This window comes from Lepidochelys olivacea (genome assembly GCF_965140295.1).
Source record: "Lepidochelys olivacea isolate rLepOli2 genome assembly, chromosome: 8".
Classification (NCBI taxonomy): domain Eukaryota; kingdom Metazoa; phylum Chordata; order Testudines; family Cheloniidae; genus Lepidochelys; species Lepidochelys olivacea.
This window is the reverse complement of record NC_140418.1, coordinates 6,942,904-6,965,347: the sequence shown is the minus strand read 5'-3', so window position 1 is coordinate 6,965,347 and position 22,444 is coordinate 6,942,904. Positions and strand designations below refer to the sequence as shown.

General features: G+C 49.0%; 1 protein-coding gene across 1 annotated transcript in view; it reads left to right on the top strand.

Moving 5' to 3' along the window:
* Positions 1-14,183: 14,183 nt before the first annotated feature.
* TCOF1 (treacle ribosome biogenesis factor 1) overlaps positions 14,184-22,444 on the top strand; it is a 36,627-nt gene continuing 28,366 nt past the window's right edge. The window contains exons 1-3 of the mRNA XM_084636996.1: positions 14,184-14,532; positions 15,330-15,385; positions 21,121-21,248. Of these exons, the coding sequence (XP_084493122.1) occupies positions 14,422-14,532; positions 15,330-15,385; positions 21,121-21,248 (295 nt within the window). The 5' untranslated portion in view covers positions 14,184-14,421. The remainder of the gene's footprint in view (positions 14,533-15,329; positions 15,386-21,120; positions 21,249-22,444) is intronic.

Genomic DNA, 22,444 nt, shown 5'->3' with positions numbered 1-22,444 from the left:
TTCCCTTTGACTTCTCCTCCCTTGCTTTCTGGTTCTTTTCCACCCTTCCTCTCTCTTCTTCTCTCCTGTTAGGCGCATTTACAGGGATCCATAATCCCCAGATACCTCTTTCTTCTAGAGCCCAGCTTGCGACGCAAAACCAGTTGCATCAGGTTTTGAGAAAACTGACAGCTGCAATAAATTAGCTTTTTCTGTTTAAAAAAAAAAACTTCAGCAAAATCATAAAACAAAGCCCAGTCTGGATGGTGACAGGTATCAAAGCTCCCAACCTGAGCCAAACGCTGCAGCAAGGGAGCAAGCCGATCCTGCTTCCATGCCAGCAGGAATTAAGAACAGACCAGGAGAGTGAGAAATCGCAACACACAGGGCAGGACTATCTCCTCCATCAAGGGCTAAGCACAGAAATCCCAAATTCTACCTGCATTGCTTCATGCTAACCCTCCAGATCTCAGGCCAGGGCTACGCTAGAGAGCTTACAGCAATGCCGCTGTGCCTCTGTAAGCTCTCTAGTGAGCCACTTGAAGCCGGTGGGAGAGAGCTCTCCTGCAGATTTAATGAATCCACCCCCAACAAGCGACAGTAGTTACATCAGTGGCAGACGCTCTCCCACTGACATAGCACAGTCCACACCGGCACTTAAGTCGGCCTAAGTTATGTCGCTCAGAAGGCTAATTCACACTCCTGAGTGATAACATGTATGTCAACTTAAGCTGCAGTGTAGCCATTGTCGTTCTCCTAAAAGCCATGGCAGCCTGCGCCCAGCTCCCTGCTGAGCTGATGGGCACTGTGCATCCTGATTGCTCTTTTCCAGTTGGTTTTGCCTGTCAGCTGTCCTTTTCTCTAAAGAAATGCTGCAGAATCTGCCCCTGTGTTGGTATCCACCAGCACCTGACCTTTCATTTGCAAATGACTCAGGACCCAATGTTGTTTGCAGAGGTGGTGTAGAAGTGTCAGTCCCAGGATTTTAGAAAGACAAGGTGGGTGAGGTAACATCTTATACTGGACCAACTTCCAATGAAACATATTGCCTCCCCCCCTTGTCCCTCAAGATCCAATGTCAAACAGCTGGTGGGTAAAGGTCTGATCCATATCAGCAGGCACCTAGACACCTCTGGGAGGCTCTTTCCTTGCCCCTTTCCATCTGCTGAGCCTGGGTGACTTTGCACACAACTCATATCCCAGTTCCACTCATTTCCCCTTTTTTCTTCTCTGTATAGTGGCCTGCCCAGAGCAGAGTCCCAGGGAGTACACAGTACAGTATTCGCCCTACAAGTACAAAGGACGCTTACTGATTAACTATTCTTGTTCTTACTGATTACTATGCAATATGGCTATCACGTTATACCATCCCTGGAGGGTGAGAATGAGTCTCTTTCTCTGACTGCTACAGCAATCTTTGGGAGTTTTCATCCTTCTACTCTTTTGGCAAAAAGACAGATTTTGCTGAGGCCGGTTCTGGGATTAACTAGAGCCAGGAGAGATAAAGACAAGTCCTAAAGATTTAAATAAAAGAATTCTGGTTCCAACTAGTGCTCTCCCAGATCCATGACTCCAGCCAGGATTTTCCAAACTCCTCAGTTATCCAGACAAGCTCAAATACTGCGGAAGCATTCTTGTAGGGGTTTGTGTGAGAGTGATTGCTTCAGCTGGTCTATTCAGTGTGGTGCTGATGAGTATATATTTGGGCATGATATTGCTTATAATAAACATGAGACCCAAGCCAACAGTGTAGGCATTTGTTCCCCTCTTGTGGCCATACCATGTATAGAGGTTTGAGAGTCTACTACTGCCTTGGAGCTAATGATTCTCGCCTTTTATTTCAAGCAATCGGGGCTCATGCTTTGAGACCCAGAGATCCCAGGTTCAATCCCTGAAGACTACCCAGCCATGGGTGTCATTACACTGACACTCTCCCTCCCTGACTCCTCCAGTGAATGTAGTGATAGGTATCCGCCTATCAACATGCCGAGAGAATAAAGTTTGCTCTCTGTTCAAAGACCTTGCACAGGCATTGGCAGCAGTAAATTAATTACCAGGTTCCTGCCAATATGTCTTACTCCTGATCCATTCCAGTCCCTTAAGAGCAGAGGCGGATCACTCTCTACATCCACTCTGGCCTTGGCCTTGCCAACCAGACGGCTCAACATTCCTTTGGATTTGGTTCTTTTGAAATGCCACCTTCTTCTCAGCTCAGGTTGCTGTGTAGCACCCAGCCCCAAACCTCACTCCATCAAAAGCTGACATTCTTCAGCCGGGAAATCTGGCCCCAGAGGTCTGACTACTAACACAGGTCAACAGACAGAGTCAATCACTGTTACCCTAAAATCCTTTTAAAGTATGTCCATGTTTTAATGAAACTTGGAAAAAACCCACAGATTAATAACAGGGGTGGGGAGGGGTTGGACTCTCAAAAGTTTCTTGCTTTTTCCAGATAAATATATATATGATTTTGATGGAATGTTTGTGTGTGTTTGTTGGCAAAAGGCAATAAATCCCATGACTGCTATGTCCCTTGAGCAAAACAAAGCAAGAATCTGAGTGCAATTCCCTTTTATTAATGTCCCACGTAGATAAGCAAGCTTATCCCCCTGTCCTGGGCTGTCCAAGCAGCAAGAGAGAGAGGAATCTTTTTGCTTTGTCTCAGATGCCGAATCTCTTCCATGGCAATCTTGAATGATGACAGAGCATAACAGTCCTCTCCTTTAAAAGTTAACCCTGTGTTTCTCCATTCGCTCCAGCTAGTTGGGAGGGAGCTGGAAGTGCTGAGGCAGCAGAGACAGTATGGATCTTGCTGCCACTCTAAGAAGGCCCCTTTGTATGTCTTGCTCCTGTATGAAACCTGAACCCGAAGGCTTCACCAGGGACAAACAACGAGGTTGGATCTGGTTACCGCAGCAGGTGTCTGTATCACACCTGAACGTAGAGCGATTGTAAAGAAACATTCCCCAGCAAACGGTGAATCTACAAAGCAACTACCTAACCTCTTTGCCTTATCTTTGGGTCCCACCAACCCTCCTGCAGCAACTTCCAGCCAGCCAGTGATAGCAGTGGTTAGACAAAGGAATAATAAAGGACCATGTGCAATGAGTTCTGTTATGAAACAGTAGGTCCACCCATTCAGCGGTGTCCCCTTTCTACTATGATAAAGAGGGACTGGCACCACGACCGCGCAGGGCACTGCGAGCAGCCTTTGGCCCTGATGGCCCAGCATCCCTGCAGTAGGATTGTCAACCTGTCACTTGGGGATGCCAGGGGAGGTTTCAAAAATTGCCTCCAAATGAATCCAGAGTGAGGGAGCCTCCTTCCAGAGGAGTGAGGGTTGGCCCAGGCCAGCTTCTCCCAGTCACACAGGGAGAAGCAGAGCGTTAGAGGATGGCTAGCTCAGACTGTCTGTCTGAATAACAACAGCTCTCCTGGAACATGGAGGATAAGAGTCCCGGAGTAACAGCCGTGTTAGTCTGTATTCGCAAGAAGAAAAGGAGTACTTTGGCACCTTAGAGACTAACCAATTTATTTGAGCATAATAAATTGGTTAGTCTCTAAGGTGCCACAAGTACGCCTTTTCTTTTTGAGGATAAGAGTGTTGGCTGTGTGATAAAAATGGATTTCAGGTCGCACAAAACCCATTTGGCTGAAGGGAATCCAAGATCAAACCATGCCGGGGGAACTGGCTGGCCCGGGGAAGCTGGTAATGGGATGTGGAGGTCACTGGGATGAGGTGGCCTGTGTGAAATGAGCCGGTGATCACAGCCCAGTCCCTAGTGGATAAACATCCACGCCACAAAGAAAGAAACCCAGCACTTGCCATCATCACCTTCACGGACAGCCTCCGGGAAGTCAGCCATGTGGAGGATGAACAGCCCTCTCCGACCTATGGGTGGTTCCTGCAGATTAGAGATGAGGCACATGGCAGGGCAATGGGAGCAAAACCCATTCTGAACCTGTTCTGTAGCCAGGGGCTTTGGTCACCAGCCATGTCAGACCAGGTCTGACCTCACTACGGTCACTCCAATAGCAACAGCCATAAGCCATAGCTGGGGATCCAAGCAGGGGCAAGCTTCTCCAAACCAATGGCTGACTTCACAGGCCCCGGCTTTGCTCTCGGGCACTGGGGAGAAGACAAGGGAGCAAGACAAGGCCTAGTCTGGGCCCAATCCTGTTCCCACCCAAGTCAGTAGTAAAACAACCTTGTGTTAAATGTGCCCCAGGTAGATTCTCCAAAGTGTGAATGCGTCCAAATTCTCTCCCTCAATCTCTGCCCGCAGTCTCCCTTTAATGATCATGTTTTGTTTCTTTCTCATTAAATAAGGGGAAAGCAATAATCATCATTAATGAATCACTTTCTTTATAAAGATCCCTCCGTGGCACCTAGGATGCCCCAAAACAGAGTAAACACACGTCAAGAGTCCATTAAAAATTACTTTTATCATTCAAGTAGCTAAAAGCAAACGGGAGGCTCCAGTGGAAAGAGGAGAGAAGGAGCAGGAAGGAATGGAAAGACACAGAGCCAGCCGTGCTCATTCTAACAAACTCCTTTGGAAGGGAGGCCCAGCTTTTGATCTCCGTTGCACCAGTGTAATTCTGGAGGAGCTCCATTGGACCGCTAGGTCCTTTGACTTCAATGCAGCTTCTCTGGATTTGCATCGGTGCAACAGAGATCAGAATCTAGACCAAGCGTGTTCTGAAAAGCCGCTAGAGATGGACTGGGCCACATTTCAGAGTATGGTGAGCCCCTTGCCCTACCATACAGCACAGCCATGGCAGGTGTGAGGGCAGGAGCCCTACGCATCCGGGGGCCTCAGGAAGATGCAGATGCAGCATTAATGACCTCTACAAAGCGCCTGCCCCAGACTCACTCTCTCCCACTCCCCGACCTGCCTTGAGGTATGTGTTTTCACTCTGTTCCTGCCAGCGCCTCTTCCTGCCACGCAGCGTTGGACAGAACTTAAATCAGCCAAGTAAGCGCTACAGGAAATGCACTTCTTGAACATGAACACCATTCGCCTTTGCAACCCTTCTCCCTTCCATCAACACCAAGCTTCAGAAATCTGTACAAACACGAAAGTGCTGTTGGAACTATTGGTGTTGGCCTGCGCTCGTCAGCAATGCTGCCAAGCCGTTTAATGAGGATATACTTACAAAGCTAGCCCTGAGCGAGGGTGCTGTTGAAAGCAGAGGGGGTTTATTTTAGGGTAATTAATAATAATAATAGCCCGTGAGCTGGCAACAACAGAGGCTCAACACACATTAGATCTTAAAATAATGAAAAATTAAATGGCTTAATGCTGCTAACCTTTCGTTGCCTGTACTCCATAACTGACACGAGCAAGACGTGCAGACATCTATGTATGTGCGGAGATATGTTTCTAATATAGATTATTAAAAACAGGCTGATGGCAGCTGAATTTTAATGTCACATCTTCTGTTAGTTTTAGTTTTCAAATCCACTCTCTGAGCCAAGTAAATTAAAAGAGTGCTTTATACTCTGCAAGCCTAGAGGTGACTTTTTTGCACAATTAATTAGTATGTAACTAATGGGACTGGATGGTTCATGGTTTTAGTAACAGGATATGGAGTTTTTTACTTCTAGGTTGCTGTTTCTAATCTGGCTGCAGGCCGGTAGTGACTGAGCCAATGCTATTTGACGGCTGTCTGGTGGCTTATATGAAGTGACCTGAGGGACTCAGGCAGTCCCCGGTGGACAGGTGGCCACATCACAAAAACCACCAGCATACTTGGCAACAAAGGGCAGTCTCAACAGAGAGGCCAAGGAATGAGCAGGCGTGGTGGCAGATCTACACTCTCCAGAGCAGGAAAGGTTCAGCTGGAGACTGCAGGAAGATTTGCACAGTGCTGGAATCGTTTGAGAGAAATCTGGTTGCTTGTCAGGACCAAATTTTTGCACCCAGTGAGGAAATCATATCAATGTAATATTGGAATTGAATTTAATACATAGCACACACACACACCCAGGCATTATGGAGCAGATGTTTAAAAGCTGGCCCTGGTTTTGCCACCAGTAACCTCTCGTGGGCTCCATTTTGACTGCCCAGTTGTATGCAGAATCATTCAATGTTACTTGAACCTCTAAGTACTGGTTTGCACTGGCAAATCAGCTATTTAGACAGTGAAATGACCTTAATTATACCTGCAAAACTACAGGCATATAAATGAATGCCCAGATAAGGCTTGGCTGTAATATAGCTCTCTGTGACCAAAAAGATTAAACGGTTCACTCCCTGTTATTAGTATCCCATTGCATCTCATCATGATGCTCTGGCATCTGAAATGTCATTTCCTCCCATCTGTTGGACATTAACAGACAAAGGCAAAAATTATTCCCAAGAAATACTGGTTTGGAAAATGGTGCATTTTAGAATTACAATCCGAAACATTTCCCCATTGCTCCACTGAGCAAACACCTAGGCACGTTCTCTAAAAATACAGATTTTCTCAGTGGTGACTCAAACCCCCACAGCAACAGCACTCTGCAGTCCCCCTTCCTCAAACATATGGAGCTACGGGACGCCTGCCAGGGGAATACTATCCAATGGAGGGGTGTAAATAAAGTGCGTTTCTCCATTCCCTCTGCTTCTCCACTGACTCCTCCTCCATCTCTGTTGGCCTCTTTGTATGCATTAAAATATTTTTCTTCTCAACCTCTCCTTTGAAATTAGAGTGTCTTTCTCTTCTTCCGGAGCAGAACAGTGTCTCCTCTCCCCCTAGCTCTGTCCATGGTGTCCCTTCCCCCCTTCTCTCTGTTTCTTTTTTTCTTCCCATGGCCCCTTCCTCCCCCAATTCAATTCTCTCTCCCTCTTGGCTTTCCCCACCTGTTTTCTCATCCTCTTTTCTTTTCCCTTCTGCTTCCCTCGCTACATTTTGTCTGTCCCCTTTCCAACTCCTCTGGTCTTGCCCAACTTTTGCTCTTTGGCCATTGCCACCTACAGCTGCAGCGCATTACCGCTCAGCAGGCAGGTGGAGGCCTGCGGGCTGATCAGAGGAGGGAGGTGGATGGAGCGTGCGATGCCTGATCTGCACAGTGCCCCCGCAGCACTGGAAGAAGCAGCACAGTGCTGGGGAAGGCTGGGGAGGGTCAGGCTGCTTAGAGCGTGTGGTGGTGCATGGAGCTGGCAATAATTCAGAAGAGGGGTGTATTGGTGGATGGGGGAAATGGTCAGGTGTGAGACTCGGCAGGCCCAGGTCCTTCCTAGAGGCAGCCCTTTACGATTAGGACTGAGGGGCAGCCAGGGGCAAAGCTCACACAGCTCCTCCCTGTTCTGTGTCCTGTAGATGGGCAGAGGAATCTGTTCCCCAAGGCTGTTTGGTAGGTTCCACCCCCCCATGCTGGTTATCAGAGTGGGCGGCGCTTTCCAGCAGCACTAGCCTCTCGCTTACCAAATGCATCAGAGTGGATTTGGGATTTGCTTGCCTTGGTGTTGTTTATAGTCATGTTAGTCCGCACTGGTTTAAAAGTGCAGTCCGAAGCGGTCTCCTGGGAGTGTAGGGTCTGTGCAGAAAGATACTGCAGCCACTGTGTGCTCACTACCAGGTTGGCGATAACCTCAGTTACTAGAAGCTGTTTTATTGGGGGGGTGATGGAAAGAAAGACCAGAGATGGAGAGAAAGACCTAAATGTAACCTCATGGACAGGACCAAAGAGCAATATCCTTCCCCACCCATTGCTGGGTCAGCACTGCAGACCAAGGCCCGGATCCAGCAAAGCCATTAAACACGTGCCGAACTTTAGGCATGTGAATAGTTCCGACGGGACTGCTCACCTGTTTAAAGTACAGCATCAGCTTCTGTGCTTTGCTGGACTGGGGCTCAAGCCCCGTTGCAGGGCTAGAAAGTCGCCATTTGCTATTCATCTGCCTGCAGTCAAGCTGAGCAGGGAGAGGCTGGCTCAGCACTTGGGCAGCAGACCTCCAAGGAACACCTACAACAGGTGCTTTCAGGGAGCAGTGTTGATGATTCACTCCATGACACTCTTCCATCCCAGTGAGTACTAGACCAATGCCTCAGCACGGTGCATGGGCCCCTGCTGGGGAGATCACCTTTCAGAGGAAGTCCTAACCACTTCTGGTCATTAAAGCTCCCCTAGTCATTTTGGTAATAGTAGGAGTATTAATCATGGTTTCCTGTCTGAACTGGGTCATGCTAATTACCTGCTGTCTACCAAGATACCCCTGGCAGCTTCAGCTGAACCAGGCTACACTTCACCTTTGGTCTCAACCCATTGTGTAGCGTTGCAGGGCCCTAGGGTTGCCAGCCCTCCAGGATTATCCTGGAGTCTCCAGCAATTGAAGATTAATCTTTAATTAAAGATTATGTCAAGTGATGAAAGCTCCAGGAATATGTCCGACCAAAACTAGCAACTGCTGTTAGGGCCAAATTCTGATCTCCCATGCCAAAGATAAGTGCAGTAAATGCCTGTTCACAGGGGACAAAATTCTCCCCTGACACCGAGTTCCTTCCTGACCTATTCACAAGCTCTCCCTCCATGTCGCTGCACAGACAGCAGCTATGGAGCATCGTACAGGTCACGCGGGGTCTTGTCCTCCTGAACAATGGACCCCGGCGGTTCCACTGGTTCAAAAGATGATGTGATCCTTGAGTACAGTTTTTAGGGTACTTTGGGGACAGGAGGGCTGAAATTATTAATTGTCATTCATTGCTGACAGATGCACTTGATACTCTCTCAGACCCACCAGAAAACATGGGGCAAGATCCTCAGCTCAGGCTAACTCCCCTTCATGGCACCCCAGCAGACCTTAATAAGGATCCTAAGATCTCTTTGTGCTGCTGAATCAGATCCTGATTTTGCAGCTCGCACTATCTCCACAATGGACAGGACCATCTCTCCAAGATCCGAATGCCCCCAAATTTGAGGGGAGGGGGAGTTGCAAGGCCAATCTGAATCTCACGGCTCAGACCCTGGCTAAGATACATGTCTCACTGCCGTAAATTGCTAATATTAGAAATCTGCACCAGGACAAATAAAAAACCCAAACGACCCTCACTCAGTGTCCATGTAAAGGATGGAAGGAAAGTGTCCCAGTAGGCCATGAGGTCCACTGAGGAATGCCAGTTTCCATATTGTGCAAAAGAGCTTTCCAGTCTGCTAATGTTCTCCTGAACCCTGCTTGTTCTGGTGAGTACCACCTTGGGCTGGACACAAGTGGAGTCATTCATAATGGAGTAGGTGTGGGGAAATTTAACACAATGAGCAAAGCACTCAGGTTGCAGAGCTGTGGACATGAACAGGGCTGTTTGGACATTAGCGTACCGAGCTGGCTACTAAACTACTACGGCTTTATCCCCTGTCTGAATTTTAAACAGCTTCCTGCAATCCCTTCATGAGTCACTGTCGTGGCATGGAAATCACATACCTAAAAGGCTAGCTTTCTTAATCCACAGGGGACACTTTACCCTCCTAAAAATAAAGAGTGGGCAAACTAGTTTCAACTCCTGGCAAGAAATGCAAGAAAAAATTCACCTTCTAATAACTGCACGTTGTTGATGGGTTTTTTCCCCTCACTGGGGTTTGGGTTGAGGCAGATTTTCCTATTTATAATTGTGCAGCTGTTTGCTTTGCTGAATTGCCCTATTTATTATTTGCCATGTTTACTAAATGTCTCAAATACCTTCCCTGCCTCTAATTGTTGGGCAACAACAAAATTCTTCAGATGTATTTGTTTAAATGGGGCTGCATTGCTGTAACATGCCTTTGCACAGCCATTTTTGAAGGGCTATTCATGATTCAAGCGTGTGAGGCTTTGGACTCAAGTGACCCTGAACCACAGCAGACCTGCAAAGTGTCTCTCGCTTGGCATGAGTCGTGGGCAGTTAGTTCTCATTTTAAAACCAGTTTTATAGGGATGCACTCAACATTTTATAGGGATGCACTCAGTGCACAGTGTTTGTCCTGCCTTGCCAGCAGTCCCTTCTGGGTGTCTTTATGGCCATCTTTCCATCTGTCCCTCAGCCTCCAGGCCACCTAATTCCCCCCACTTTCCATTTTGCTGCTATTAGGACTTACTGTATTTCAGCCACTTTTCTTCTGGCTGAGGCGAAGGAGCCAAATCCTGCTTACTCCTGCAAACAGTGTCACTGCAGTCAGTGGGGCGGCTTGTGTGAGTAAGGCCAGCAGGAATTAGCCTTCTCTTTGGAGCCCTTCAACCTCATTCCTCACACAACTGAAGGGGACAGCAGCCCTCCTACCCAGGCTGACCCAAAGGGCCAAAAGGGGGATGTTTTGCAGTCACCCTAGCTCAAGCAAGTTAACCTGCTTGAAAAGCTCCATTACTATTCAGGCTAGGGGCAGCCTAAGCTACAACATGGCCATCTAACACAGCTTTAGCCTGCATGGGACTTCTCAATCATGTTAAACTGAGCGAGAGAGAGAGAGAGCACAAGTCAAATCCAGGCCTTGAGAAATGAGTGGTTTTTCTCAGGGTTGAAGTTGTGATTCCAGCATGTGAATCACAGCTCTAGCCACAAGGGGGCAGATTTTCAAAAGCACTTATGGGATTTAGGAGCACAACTCCCATTAACTTTGAATGGCACTTATGCGCCTAAATCTTTGCGGTGCTTTGGAAAAATATTGCTAGGCACCGAAATGGAAGCGAAAATCTGGCCATCTCCAGGTGCTGAGCACTTGAAATCCTGTTCATGAGTTTTTTAAACCTCTAGGCCTAGCTCTCTCCATGACCTAAGGCTAGTCACTAACTCAATACTTTACTGACGTACCTCCCAGAGGAGCGATGAGAATGACTGTAAAGAGTTTTGCAGATGGAAAATGCTAAGGAATATAGTCTCCTGTTTGACAGACAGATCATTAACCTCTGGACTAGTGGGGCAAGCTCTGCCTTTGGGTTCTGTTTTTAAATGAATCTTTGCAACAAACAGAAACTCTTTGAAGGGGGTGCCAGCGGACAGAGCACTTGACAGCTCAAGAGAAGCTCCTAGTGCAATTTCTTGTCAGAGATACGGGCACTGTATTGTACTGTGTAATTTATGCTCAGCCCCACTCAATTTTCTAAGAACAATTTCCCAGCAGTTGCAATGTTAGCTTTGTGGTGCACCAAAGCAAAGCAAATGGAAAGACTCCTGGAGGTAAAACAACCTTCCAGATGGGACCATGTCAAAGTAGGTCAACATCTGTGTCTAATTATATCTACAAGACAGAGTGTCCCATGTAAGTCCCTGGCATAGGCAGCGAGTTATATGGGCCCATGGTGCCTGTGCTCCACCAATACTTCGAAACATGGGCCCAGCTCCAACGTTTCGGCTTACCGCGCTTTGCGGGGCCCCGCGGTTCAGGGGGATGCGGGGTCCAGGGTGGCCTGGGGGGTCAGCAGGGGGCCTGGCGCCGGCATCAGCAAGTGACCCAGCCCCAGCCCGCCCCGCTCCATCGGCTCCCGACATTGCTCGGGGGAGGGGGTGGAAGCTGGAAAGAGGCGGGGTGGGCGGTTGGGGGAAGGGGTAGAATGGGGGAGGGGAGATGGCGGAGCAGGGGCGGACTGGGGCTGGGTCGCTCACTGCTGCCGTTGCCAGGCCCTCCGAATCTCCCAGGCTGCCCTGAACCCCGTGTCCCCCAGAATTGTGGGGCCCCCCAAAGCATGGGGCCCAGGGCGGTTGTCCCAGTCCATCCTATGGACGGGATGGCTCTGCCTGGACCCCAAGTCCCCCTGAAGCGCGGGGCCCCCCAAAGCGCAGGGCCAAGGGCTGTTGCCTCAGTCTGTCCATGGACGGGATGGCTCTGGGACCTGTTCTGGGCACCACCAAAAATTATACAAACCTGGCACCCATGGTTTCTGGGTCCAATTCTCATGGCTGTTTGTACACTGAACTGACTTTCATGAAGTCACTCCTGATTTGCCCCAGAGCAAGTGAAAGAAGAATCAGGCCTTCAATCTCTTGCTCTCTGACAATCAAGCAATTTACAAAAAGAAAAGGAGTACTTGTGGCACCTTAGAGACTAACCAATTTATTTGAGCATAAGCTTTCATCACGAAAGCTCATGCTCAAATAAATTGGTTAGTCTCTAAGGTGCCACAAGTCCTCCTTTTCTTTTTGCGAATACAGACTAACACGGCTGCTACTCTGAAACAAGCAATTTACAGCATTACAAGTCATTTAAAACCTAACAAAGGACTGTTTGAATTCTACCTCACTTACATTTCTCCAGCTCAGCAGCTCAGTCAGGGGCTCCGACCCACTCACCAAAATGCACTGGGCATATTCATATTGCTGGCCAGTGATCCACCAGTGAGTCACTCACTGAAACAACTAGCCAGAGTCTGTCTTGCTGGAACTGTAAGGCTGCAACCTGGCCAGTGGCGTTATTACCTTAGATGATGATGATGATGATGATGGTTGGGGAGATTTAGCTTCAAAGCCAGCTGGAACTCAGCCAGTGTTATATTTAATCTCTTCAATAAATACAAATAAAGGTTCTGTATTTGCACTTTGAACATTATTAAACCTTCCAAAAATAAACCCACACCTCTGCCATAATAAACGTAGCCAGCTTTTTCCTGGAAGGTATCAGCACCGTGGAGGAGGGGGGTTGTTGTGTGTTTGTGTGGTTACTGGGCTGTCCACCCCCGTCCCACTCACTCTGCTACTTTGTGTCCCAGGATTGGTTTTTAAGAAAAAATGATGGAAGCCCAAATGCATGTTCCCCAAAACAGCCAAATGCCAACTCAGCACTAAAGCAGTCAAAGTGGCTGTCAGATCAGGACTATTCTGAGGTTGTTACACTGAGTTCCATGCGGCTGTGCATGTGTTTTTAGGCCTCATGAAATTTGGTGTTTATCTTAAAGTTCCTGGAGTCACAGGCTTATGTCAGAATTCCAGCTTTCATTTTTGTTTAAAAGTGTTTCTAGCCCACGTGTTCACAGAGAAAAGTGTGCAGATCTGACCCACAAACACTTAGAAGCCAAAAGGCAAGTAAAATGAATTCCCAAACTTTTATCATTAAAAAATCTTATGATTTTAAGGGAATCTCATTATTTTGGAGCCCGACTCCTGTTTTTTATACTGTGTGGAGTTGGCAGCCCTGCTGGGGAGTTGTTTAAAACGGAGGCTCTGCCTGCTCTCTGTTAACTATCCCATGGCACTTTTCATAAAAGAGTTGAACTCATGTCAGTGGCCAAAATTTCTGTATAGAGTATCTGTCCCTATTTAGGAGAAAATAACCTTATTTTCAAAAATTGTTTAGGAAAGTAGCTATCATTTGTCAACGCTCTCCCTCAAGCTCTCCCAATTAATGATGGTCCTTTGGCTTAGAAGATGTATAAATGCCCCTATTTATAGTCTCTCTTTAAATCTTTCAAATGTCCCTGTCTGATACCCTCCACCCCAGAAGTGGCTGCATCCAGTGGTGTTCTAGGTATCTAAGGCATGATCCATTGAAGTCACTTCCCCTGACTACAACGGGCATCCCTCAGGCTTGTAGTTTGCAAGTGTTTTGGAATTCTTTGCGATGGGAGGCCCAACATAAATGTAAATAGAAAAGGAGGACTTGTGGCACCTTAGAGACTAACCAATTTACTGGAGCATAAGCATTCAGTGCATCCGATGAAGTGAGCTGTAGCTCACGAAAGCTTATGCTCAAATAAATTGGTTAGTCTCTAAGGTGCCACGAGTCCTCCTGTTCTTTTTGCCAACACAGACTAACCCGGCTGCTCCTCTGTCATTGTGCCGAGGAAGGAGTCCGGGGCACAGCGTGCGCCTCACCGCAACCAAGCCCCCTCCATTCACCCCCAGCCATCTGAGGGGGGCCAGCCCCCACGGGTGGGCAAACCAGCCACTTCTCCCTGCATGCACGTGCCCGGCCCCTGACACCGGGGCTCGTCCCCCTCCACACGGTGCCAGAAAATCCCCATGGCCCAGCTGTGCCACGACAACGGCGTTTCGGGGCGGCAAGCGGGGCAATGGCCTGGGGCCCCACCCCACGCAGGGGGCCCCGCAAGGCTACACTGCTCAGGCTTCGGCCCCCGGGTGGTGGGGCTCAGGCCCCTCCCAGCGGGGCTTCAGCTTTCTGCCTTGGGCCCCCCTGCGCCTAACCCTGAACCCTGCTCGCGCCCCCCCCCCGACCCCGCGGCGGGCCCCGCGCTCCGCCCCGCCCCCCCAGGCAGAGCCGCCGCCCGCGGGCCTCTGGCGGCCCGGAGCCACGAGGAGGCGGCGGCGGCGGCCCGGGCGGACTACACTTCCCGGCAGGCCCCGGGCCGCGAGTGGGGAAGAGGAAGCCCGGCGCGTGGTGCCCGTGGTCAAAGGGGACTAGAGGCAGCGGGAGGTGCCTAAGGGGGCATGTGTCTCCCTGCGTCCCCGCTGCAGCCCCGGTGCACGAGCCGCCAGGCCGCCCGGGCGTCGCCCCAGCGGCCGTAGTCAGGGCGGAGGCCGGGCGGGAGCAGCATGGCAGCGCCGAGCACGGGCCCGAGGGAGCTGCTGGCCCTCATTCACCAGCATCTGCTGCGCGCTGGCTACGCCAAGGCAGCGCGGGAGCTGCAGCTGCAGCTCGGCCAGGTAACCCAGCAGCACCCCCACGTGGGGACCCGGGCACGGCTGCTCCTGGGCTCCCCTGAGCGCGTGGACAGGTGTAACCCCGCAGCACCCCCACGTGGTGCCCGTGGGCTCCCCTGATCAGGTAACCCTGCAGCACCCCCACGTGGGGACCCGGGCACGGCTGCTCCTGGGCTCCCCTGAGCGCGTGGACAGGTGTAACCCCGCAGCACCCCCACGTGGTGCCCGTGGGCTCCCCTGATCAGGTAACCCTGCAGCACCCCCACGTGGGGACCCGGGCACGGCTGCTCCTGGGCTCCCCTGAGCGCGTGGACAGGTGTAACCCCGCAGCACCCCCACGTGGTGCCCGTGGGCTCCCCTGATCAGGTAACCCTGCAGCACCCCCACGTGGGGACCCGGGCACGGCTGCTCCTGGGCTCCCCTGAGCGCGTGGACAGGTGTAACCCCGCAGCACCCCCACGTGGTGCCCGTGGGCTCCCCTGATCAGGTAACCCTGCAGCACCCCCACGTGGGGACCCGGGCACGGCTGCTCCTGGGCTCCCCTGAGCACGTGGACAGGTGTAACCCCGCAGCACCCCCACGTGGGGGCCAGGGCACGGCTGCCCCAGGGGCTGGGCTCCCCTGAGTCCATGGGCAGGTGACCCTTTATCACTAGCACATTGGGCTAGTCTGGAGGGGCCAGGGTGAGACCTACTGGTTCATGTCTGTCATGCCCCCTGGCATTACTTTGAACTCCATAATCTGTGTGCTTTCCTGAGGTAAACACAGTGCCCATTGTTTCCTTTCTTCTTCTCCTACAGAAGGAGTTTCCTCCACAGTTGACCTCTCTTGAGGACATCTTCACCCACTGGCAAAAGTAAGTCTGTCTGAGAGGGAATGGTTATGAAGTGGAAGGCAGATCATATCTCACTCTCCTCATAGAAATAACCAGGTTTGATTACATTGGTATGTCTGATTAATTGGAATGGGGCAATTTGGAAATATTTCCACTAATGTCAAGATGGTCATGTACCTAGGATGGAAGTGTCTCTAACCCTAACCCAGACAACACCCCTGTTTGGGCTGAAATTTCTCAGCCCAGAGGGCAGGCCTTACCTTTAGCATCCAGCTTTCTAATGTAATATTCTCGCTGGTGACTTTTTTGAGGTATTAGAGGAGGGGGAGCATGTTTCACCAGTTAAGATGTTTTCCTAGTGATTTCTTTCCCGTGGACTAACCCCATTGACTTCATTAGGATTTCATTAGAGACTGGTTGTGCAAGTAACCTACTTGTGTGCATGTTTGCAGCATTGGGGCCTTCATGTTAATAAAGAATGAAATGATGGTGTTCAGCATCCACACGTTCTCCATGGGCTGTTTGCTGTGTTTTAACCCATAGAAGGGTGATGCTACACGGGGTGAAATCTGATTTATGACAGCCGCCAAAGGAATCCGAAAAAATCTCTTAGCTAGGGCTACAAGAGTCAGCCTGTACCGAGTCATTTGCAGGAGAAATACCCGAGTCGAGAGAGTTATTCAAGGTTGAACCAAATTGTACTAATAACCCCAGAGAATAGTTTATAGGTTTCATTGTATCTAAAGTATCACACAATGAAATACTGTGTATCCTGACAGTCCTTGGCCCTCTCCTTACTCTTGCTGTGTATCTCTCTGATCTCCTTTCTTTCATGTTTATTGCCCTATGTGATCATGAGAAACTCTACAACTTGATTCAAGAAACTCAACTGATGCAAAGGTGGAGCTGAAATTTAATTTTCTGTGCTACTACCTTAATGTCTTAATTTGCATTGCACCATGACAGATCATTCTAGATACTCCTACAACCACCCGTATATTACATAAGTGTATTTTTTCAAAATGCACATGTAATGTTACCCTATAATACCACCCCCACTCATGCAACCCCAAACACACCCTTCGTTTATTGTCTTTCTTTGCTGTTATGTCTAGACTAGAGTCTAAACTAGTCGTGGCAGGGACCTATCATTGTATTTATCTATCCAATACCATGCTCACCAAAAGCACCATAACCTAGAGAGGTTCTTCTTCTTGGAACAACTTTCTCTGTCTCTCAATTTTTGGCCTTGAAGATGATGCCCCTCCCCTTCTTGACCCATCTTAATAGCCTCCAAGCACACTCCCTTTCATCCATCGCTCTGCAGCCATTACACGTCTGGCTAAGGAGAACGGGATGGGACTTTCTTTGGAGCCTTTTAATACTCTCCTTAAGCAGCCAGAGAGGCTTCATTTAAGTGGTTAAAAAAAAATAGTCTCTTCTCATCTTACATAGTCGGGTTATGAAGGGAATTGATACATAGAACGGTTATATAGGATCACATTGGAAGAGAAGACCCAATCTGTTGTTGTAACACATTTGCCTTATGCAGAGTAGCTGTAGCCATGTCTGTCCGGGATATTCGAGAGGCTAGGTGGGTAAGGTAATATCTCTTATTGGTCTGACTTCTGCTGGTGACAGAGACAAGCTTTTGAGCCACACAGAGCTCTTCTTCGGGTCTGGGAAAAGTACTCTCACCAACAGAAGTTGGCGCAGTAAAAGGTTTTGCCTTAGACAATTTAGCTCGAACAGAGATTATGCGCCTGATTCAGAGATTATTGGGTGAGGTTCTTTGGCCTGTGGTATGCAGGAGGCCACATTAGATGATCAGAATGGTCCCTTCTGCTCTGAAAAATCGGAGGGCTTGTCTAGACTTGAAATGCTGCAGCTGCAGCGCTTCAGTGTAGAGCCTACCTACAGTGATGGGCAGGGTTCTGGAACTCGAAAAAGAGTCCCACAAAAAGTGGAAATTAGGTTAAATTACAACGGATGAATATAAACAAATAATACAAGTATGTAGGGGCAGAATTAGAAAGGCCAAGGCACAAAATGAGACTAAACTAGCTAGAGACATGAAGGGTAACAAGAAAACATTCTACAAATACACTAGAAGCAAGAGGAAGACCCGGCGATTAATCAATGAGGGAGGGGAAACAATAATAGAAAATGTGGAAATGGCAGAGGTGCTTAATGGCTTCTCTGTTTCGGTTTTCACCAAGAAAGTTGGTGGTTATTGAATGTCTAAACATAGTGAATGCCAGTGAAAATGAGGTAGGATCAGAGGCTAAAATAGGGAAAGAACAAGTTAAAAATTACTTAGACAAGGTAGATGTCTTCAAGTCACCAAGGCCTGATGAAATACATCCTAGAATATTCAAGGAGCTGACTGAGGAGATATGAGTCATTAGGGATTATCTTTGAGAAGTCATGGAAGACGGGAGATATTCCAGAGGACTAGAAAAGGGCAAATACAGTGCCCATCTATAAAAAGGGGAATAAGAACAACCTGGGGAATTACAGACCAGTCAGCTTAACTTCTGTACCCAGAAAGATAATGGAGCAAATAATTAAGCCATCAATTTCCAAACACCTATAAGATAATAAGGTTATAAGTAACAGTCGGCATGGATTTGTCCAGAACAAATCGTGCCAAACCAACCTGATAGGGTTGACAGGGTAACAAATCTTGTGGCTGGTGGGGAAGCGGTAGATGTGGTATAGCTTGACTTTACTAAAGCTTCTGATTTTTTGTCTAACATGACCTTCTCGTATACAAACTAGGGAAATACAAACTAGATGAAGCTACTATAAGGTGGGAGCAAAACCAGTTGGAAAACCGTTCCCAGAGAGTAGTTATCAGTGTTTCATAGTCAAGCTGAAGGGCATAATGAGTGGGGTCCTGCAGGGATCAGTTCTGGATCCGGTTCTATTCAATATCTTCATCAGTTATTTAGATAATGGTATACAGAGTAAACTTTGCGGATGATACCGAGCTGGGAGGGGTTGCAAGTGCTTTGGAGGATAGGATTAAAATGCAAAATGATCTGGACAAAACTGGAGAAATGGTCTGAAGTAAATAGGATGAAATTCAATAAGGACAAATGCCAAGTACTCCACTTAGGAAGGAACAATCAGTTGCACACACACAAAATGGGAAATGACTGCGTAGGAAGGAGTACTGCAGAAAGGGATCTGGGGGTCACAATGCATCACAAGCTAAATATGAGTCAGTGGTATAACACTGTTGCAAAAAAGCAGACATCATTCCGGACATATTAGCAGGAGTGTTGTAACCAAGACATGAGAAGTAATTTGTCCGCTCTACTCCGTGCTGATTAGGCCTCAGCTGGAGTATTGTGTCCAGTTCTGGGTGCCACATTTCAGGAAAGATGTGGACAGATTGGAGAAAGTCCAGAGAAGAGCAACAAAAACGATTAAAGATCTAGAAAACATGACCTATGAGGGAAGATTGAAAAAATTGGGTTTCTTTAGTCTGGAAAAGAGAAGACTGAGTGGGGACATTATAACAGTTTGGTACGTAAAAGATTGGAGGGAGGTAAATTGTTCTCGTTAACCTCTGAGGATAGGACAAGAAGCAATGGGCTTAAATTACAGCAAGGGCGGTTTAGGTTGGACATTAGGAAAAACTTCCTAACTGTCAGGGTGGTTAAGTGGTGGAATAAGTTGCCTAGGGAGTTTGGAATCTCTGCCATTGGAGATTTTTAAGAGCAGACTAGACAAACAGGGGCCTGTCCAGGGTGGTCTAGATCAGTGGTTCTCAACCTACTTACTATTGTGGTCTGCAGATTGAGAACCACTGTGCCAGACACACACTGGCCTGCCCAGCCCTGCACTGCCAGCATGCCCCTTCCCCTTGAGGGCAGGCCTGTGTCACACTGACTCCCTATGCCCAGCGCCCCCCTGTCCAGTCCCCCCACCCCCTGAGACCCCTGCACAGAGCGGGGCCAGGAGTGGAGCCCTGCATAAAGCCTGGGGGTGCTGTAGCACTCCCCAAACCCCTAGTTCCTGCACCTATGCTGCCCAGAACCCCCCACAAACCTCTCCACTGCCCAGCACCCCCTACCTCTCACTGGCCAGATCCCTGCCCCCGGACCCACCCCACTTCCCTGCACCCCTGCTACATTCACTGTTTTGCTGGGAGATGACTTTGTCTGCCAGGCAATCACAGGCCGGGCTCTCTCCCTCAGGACCCACTTGCCCAGTGTCAAAGTTTGACTCAGACTCACAATTTATCAGACCACTTTGTTTTATTAGCAAGGCTGCTCTGCTAATACATTTAGAAGTGAGCCCCCCGAGTGGGGCTTGTGTCTTTTAAATTTATACAGTTTTTTGGAGAAGAAGTTACAGACGAAAGAAGAAAAAGATTTTAGTCACCACCCTTCGAGATCCCTGAGACCAGTCACGTATCTTCAATTACCTGCCACCCTTAACAATCTCCTTTAACAGCTTCCAGTTAACTAATTGCCCTTCACACCTTCCATTCTGATGCCTGCTTCTTAGATGTGCTGGCTCTATCTTAATTGCTTCTCCATTCAAAAGCTAACTGTCCCTACGTGTGCTCCCTAAGATACTTTGTAACATGTTTTGGCATGCCCTCTCATATACAATGTATCCAGCATGTCCCCTTATACAACGTTATACGTATACAATGTTATACTTCCACACCAGCCAGGCCCCCTGCATTGGACTGCTGAGCTCTTCACTTGCCACAGGGGCCTGCTTCGCCTTCCCTGCTGGCAGGAGCGCTCTTGCCAGGCTCCGTGGGGCCGGCCATTCCTCAACCGGCCCCACCCCATGCCGGACCAGATCGACAAACTGAATTTTTTTTTTCGCACATAGCTGGGTTGCAGCTGTGTGCTAATTGGGCTGTGGCTTGAGAACTGCTGGATAATACTTAGTCCTGCCATGAACACAGGGGACTGGACTAGATGACCTCTCAAGGTCCCTTCCAGTCCTACAAGTCTATGATTTTCACCCATAAATCCAGTTCATATCATAATTTTGTGTCCCCTAGGTGTGACCATCCAAGTCTGAATGGGTGTGTAGCCTCTAGGTCATGGGTCAGTTTTGCATCACAATCCATTAGCCTCCATATACCTGTTTGGAGCTTGTCCAGTAGGACCAAGCCATATAAAACAAGTCTAGCCAGTGCTGAGTTCTAACGTGAGGCTGACTATACATTAAATAGAGCACTGGACTGGGGCTCAGGAGTTCAGGGTTTTATTCCTAGCTCTGCCATTGGCCTGCTGGGTGACCTTGGGCAAGCAGCTTGCCTGCTCTGTGCCTCAGTTTCCCCATTGGTAAAATCTGGGTAATGATACTGACCACCTTGGTAAAGCACGTTGAGATTCTCTGAGGAAAAGCGCTAGATAAGCGTTTAATCATTTGACTGTCGGAGCAAGAACAGCATTTTTCCAAATACTTGAGGCTAATTTTCCTGACTCTGGCTACTGGCCCTGCCCTATACAGATGGAATTCATTTCTAGCCATCTCTCCTCTTCACGTTCCTGTGAAGTGTCACATCCAGGGTTTGGCTAAGAAGGATTATGGGGAATTCTCTTCAGATCAACCTAAGTCGCTCCAGAGTCAGGCACCTGAAGTTACTGCGGAGGAATGGCAGTTCCTATGCTGACCCTGGGGGAAGAAGGCTGGGTGAATTGATAAGTGTTTCTGCTATTTAATGCCATTTCCCTTTTTAACACCACCTCCCTGTTCTTGAAAAATCTCTCCTACAGAACTCCTTCAAACACCAAGAAACGAAAGACAAGCAACTTGGGGGCAGGCATTCCAGCAAAGAAGATCAGGGTGCCTGATCCCCAGAGCAGCTCTGAAAGTTCGGAAGAGGAAACAAAAGCTGGGAAGGGTAAGAGCCAAGAACGGCCCACGTGGATCGGACAACAGAGAGGGCTAGCAGGCAACAGGTGCAGCTGATGCTCCGATAGCTTAATAATATGTGGCTCACCACTGTTCTAGCGGAGCTTGTTATAGTGTGGCCTAGTGGTTAGAGCCACAGATTGGGACTCAGAAGATCTGGGTTCTAAACCCAGTTCTTCCACTGGCCTGCTGGACATGGGCAGTGGGTGGAGCCGCCTCTCTGGGGAGGCTAGCCCCTGACTCCACCCCTTCCTCCCGTGCCCTCCCCATGGCCAGAGCCCCGAGACCCCCTGTGTCGCATTCCCCCCCAGTGGCTGGAGCCACAAGCCCCCTGCCCAGAGAGGTGCCCCCCCGGCTGCAGAAGCCCTGGGCCAGCCGAAGCCCCAAGGCCCGCCTGGAGAAGCCCTGGGATGGCCGAAGCCACGCAGTGCCTCCCCTCCCCAGACCCAACCTGTGCAAGAACCTGCAAAGGACATCATAAAGCAAAAACTTTGCTGCCAAACCCCGCACCCAGGGGCCGCGGCAGCGCTGGGGGAGGCAGAACCTCCCCTGGCCTATTATACCCACCGCCCATGCTGCTAGGTGACCCCGAGCAAGTCATTTTTACCTCTGTGCCTCAATTTCCCTATCTCTGCAGTTGAGTGCAGCTGCTGGGAGGAGCGGCGGTTTCCCATTTGAGCCCCGTTCACCAGCGAGGAGTCTGGGGCAGACTAACCGAGAACTCAGGATTGGCTGCATGCACAAGCAGCAGGCTCTTAGGAGGACTTGCCATAGGTCAGCCCAAGGGGAATGCTTTTTTTTTTTTTTTTTTTTTTTTTTTTAAAGCTTACCCATGTGATTTCAGCCAGGTCTGGTGGAGGAGGTGAGCTCTTCCACTGCCTCTCTGGCAGGCTGTTCCCGGTAGCCTGTTAGTCTGTATCAGCAAAAACAACGAGGAATCCTTGTGGCACCTTAGAGACTAACAAATTTATTTGGGCATAAGCTTTCATGGGCTAGAACCCACTTCATCAGATGCATGGAGTGGAAAATACAGTAGCAGGTGTGTGTGTGTGTGTGTGTATATGTATACACACACAGAGAGACAGACAGCATGTGAAAAGATGGGAGTTGCCTTACCAAGTGGGGGGTCAGTCTAACAAGACAATTCAATTAACAGTAAATACCAAGGGAGGAAAAATCACTTTT